Genomic DNA, 3,398 nt, shown 5'->3' with positions numbered 1-3,398 from the left:
TCTTTAGGATCCACATTGAGATCGGTGTATATAAATATTTAAGAGAGGGCATTTCACTACGTCGAGCAATAATCTTATGTACATTCTTCCTGTACAAAAGTAGAGTAGTCCTCTGACCTTCTTGTACAGCCTGTACTACAGCATCGGGACCAAGAGTACCATAAACAGTAGTAACGAGCATATCCTGAGTCCATGCCCCAAGAGCAGCAGTAATCCACATATCACATGTGTCCTCGAATATAACAATTGAATACTCACCAAGGAGATCATTATCAAAGTCTTTAGTATGGATTTGTGGTTTGTTACCAATATAACGTAGATAGGCACCGAATGCATGATAATTGGTAGAAAGCTCCTTGTAAGTAGTCCAAGTCGTGGGACCAAATACACTTACAGGAAACCTAAGGAAACGACGACAAGAGGTGTGCACTGAGCACTACAAAGAATAACTATAATAATAAGGCTGCTGCTGCTGCTGTTGCTGGAAGTACTACTTCTGTCCCACATCCTTCGTTCCTAGGTATTCCCTAACACCTAATGCCTTCATATGAGGATATTGCTTAACACTTGATTCCACTAAGTCCAATAAGGTCTTCGAACCAGGTGCCCAATCACACTCCAATTTGAAATCCTTACACCCAGTTCTCATACGAATATCATCACCATTCTGAGATAAGGACCACCACCAGTATGATGAACCTTTGACATTACTACTACTACCTCCTCCCCAACCCTTTCTGAGTTCATCTCTGCATCTACCGGCTTTGGCTTTCTAAATGGCCCTCCCGATACGACCCAAGCTAGGGAGTCTATGACCTTGAGTACCCCAATAGCAATAGATACACCAACACTAGATGATGATGCTTCCTTGTTGGTAGCAGTCATACTAATAGAGGATACTACGACGATGTTAGAGTATGGTGATGATTATGAGCTACCACTGGTAACGCGAAGCTGAGTATAAGGGTGGAATCTTGTAGTATTTTATGAATACCTCTTGTTGGAAAAGGGTGGTAAGTGACAGTTATGGTTATGGTAAACAACAGCTACAGTTGTAGTAAAGCAAGAAGCGGAGGTAGACGATATTGTCAATGCGTCGACTAAGTCTCATGAGGATTACTGAACATCATCATCAAGTCAAATAGATCATAACAACAACATCGATATCATCAACAACATGGTCATCATTCTCGAGCCAAAAATTCAAACAATAGTAGAGATAGCTGCTGCTGCTGCTGCTGGACCCCCTTTATTCATTATTGCATAATGCTGGTTACACGCCGCAGTATTATCACCGACGACCACACTTCTTTAACCCTTCCAATACCTCTGTATGACGATTGCATATACCACTACGAGAGATCTTTTGAGTAGCAGTCATACACTTATTATCAGAAGTCCATGGATCACACATAAGAGTAACGGCAACTATCTTCTCTAATGGTGATAGGTTACTCTTCTTATGAATATCTGTCATATCTCTGAGAACCTCTTTATTAGCTGCAGAGTTAGATAATAAATCATCAGCATCCTTATATTCGATACCATTATCGGTAGCCCACTTCTCAAGACGTTTAATATTAACTTGAACAAGGGCAACAGGACGATCCATAGTACAATCACCAAATACCATAACTCCACCAGCAAGAGCATTAACATATTCCGAGCCACCATAGATACTTTCCATATTCTCTAAGGCAATATACTCACCACCCTTCAGTTTAACTAGGTTCTTAACACGATCAATGATACGTAGAGTTCCATCAGGTAACCATTCACCAACATCACCAGTCTTAAACCATCCATTAGGAAGATAAGACTTAACTGTTAGTTCAGGTAGCTTATAATAGCACTTACTGGCACTAGGTCCACGAATCATAACCTCACCACGACCTAAGCATGGGGAACCTTCAGCATCCATACTATCCTTGCTAAGATAAGGTAGACCAGCCTTATCGAGGACCTCAGGTTCACCATCATCATCAATACAAGAACGGAGCATTACCTCAATACCAGGTTCCTGAAATACTCATAATAATAACAGCATATAACGCCCGATTATCAACTTACCGGTGGTCCAACGTTAGAACCCCTAGTATCTTCCATAAGGGATATACATCCACCAGCACAGGTCTCAGTAAGCCCATAACCCTGGATAACAGGGCATGAGAATACACTTAGACAGAATCTCTGAACTTCGGCTGAAAGGGCACCACCTCCTGATAAGACAACTGACACGTTGCCACCAAACGCTGCCTTAATCTTATTGAATAGGATTAGATCGAATAATGGGGTACTACGACCACTAGTCATGGCTTGGTATTTGTAACTGATACAATGATGAAGTGGTGATGAAGATTGTACTGTTAAGACTACTTACTCAAGTGCTGCTGCAGCGATCTCCCTCTTCCATTGTGGTAAATTGGCAAACTTTGCCTTAGCACCCTTCATAATAACCTCAAAGATCTTAGGTACACCCATAATAAGATGAGGTTTAAACTCTTCCAAAGCACCAGTAGGTCGGGCACCAGCTCTAGTAATAGTATGAGGATCAGCATAACCAATATGACCTCCCATAGAGAGCACACCAACATGAACGGCGAGCTCATATATATGGGCTAATGGTAGATAAGCCAGATGAGTAAAATGGTCGGGGAAGTAGTCAATAACTAGAGGTATAACGGTTGCAATAGTAAAACGTATTGATTTATGAGGCATGACCACACCCTTAGGTCTACCAGTAGTACCACTAGTATACATAACTACAGCAACTGAGTCTTCTATACACTTATTCATAGGATACTTATCAACAATACCATTACCAATCTTAAGAGCATCATAATATTCAATAACAGATATTCCAGAATCCTGAAAACCTGTAAGATTCTCCTTGCAGTCCTTAGGATCTATATTCCAATTGGTATAGATGATATGTTTCAACGTTGGCATATCATCCTTCTTAGCGATAAGCTTACCAACGTTCTTCCTATTACAAAAGATAGTAGTAGCAGAACTCTCTTGAATAGACTGTGCTACAGCATCAGGACCTAGAGTACCATATACTGTTGATATGAACATATCCTGGCTCCATGCACCCATAGCAGTGGTGATCCAAGCATCACAAGTATCCTCAAACATAATGACTGAGCATGCTCCTTGACAATCATCAGTATTACCAGTATGAGGTTGAGCATGATTACCAATACTCCTTAGATATGCACCCATGGCTCTAAGATTGGATCCTAGCTGGGAGAAGGTAGTCCAATTAGTCTTGCCAAACATTTTAACAGGGAACCTCTCACCAACATCCTTATAACCAAGGAACTCTCGTACACCAAGAGCAGGGAAGTCTGGTTGATTCTCTACATTGGATATACCAAATCAAGACAGGTCTCAGC

General features: G+C 41.2%; 2 protein-coding genes across 2 annotated transcripts; both read right to left on the bottom strand.

Annotated features, from left to right (window-relative positions):
• Position 1: 1 nt before the first annotated feature.
• Positions 2 to 885, bottom strand: Pmar_PMAR010405 (long-chain-fatty-acid coa ligase, putative; the record flags this gene model as incomplete). The annotated part of the gene is made up of 3 exons (XM_002783648.1): positions 2 to 401; positions 495 to 667; positions 721 to 885. Coding segments are annotated over 3 exons (738 nt in total), but the record flags the coding sequence as incomplete, so codon positions are not given.
• A 77-nt stretch (positions 886 to 962) lies between these two features.
• Pmar_PMAR010404 (Long-chain-fatty-acid--CoA ligase, putative) lies at positions 963 to 3,300 on the bottom strand. Its single transcript, XM_002783647.1, has 3 exons — positions 2,381 to 3,300; positions 2,071 to 2,329; positions 963 to 2,020 (listed from the first exon to the last, which is right to left on the bottom strand). Exons 1-3 carry the CDS (start codon positions 3,280 to 3,282, stop codon positions 1,292 to 1,294), a joined length of 1,890 nt encoding a protein of 629 aa, XP_002783693.1. The 5' UTR covers positions 3,283 to 3,300; the 3' UTR covers positions 963 to 1,291.
• Between the last annotated feature and the right edge of the window lie 98 nt (positions 3,301 to 3,398).

This window comes from Perkinsus marinus (genome assembly GCF_000006405.1).
Source record: "Perkinsus marinus ATCC 50983 genomic scaffold scf_1104296936864, whole genome shotgun sequence".
Classification (NCBI taxonomy): domain Eukaryota; phylum Perkinsozoa; order Perkinsida; family Perkinsidae; genus Perkinsus; species Perkinsus marinus.
Note: the sequence above shows the minus strand (reverse complement) of the source record. Positions and strands in the feature narration are given on the sequence as shown.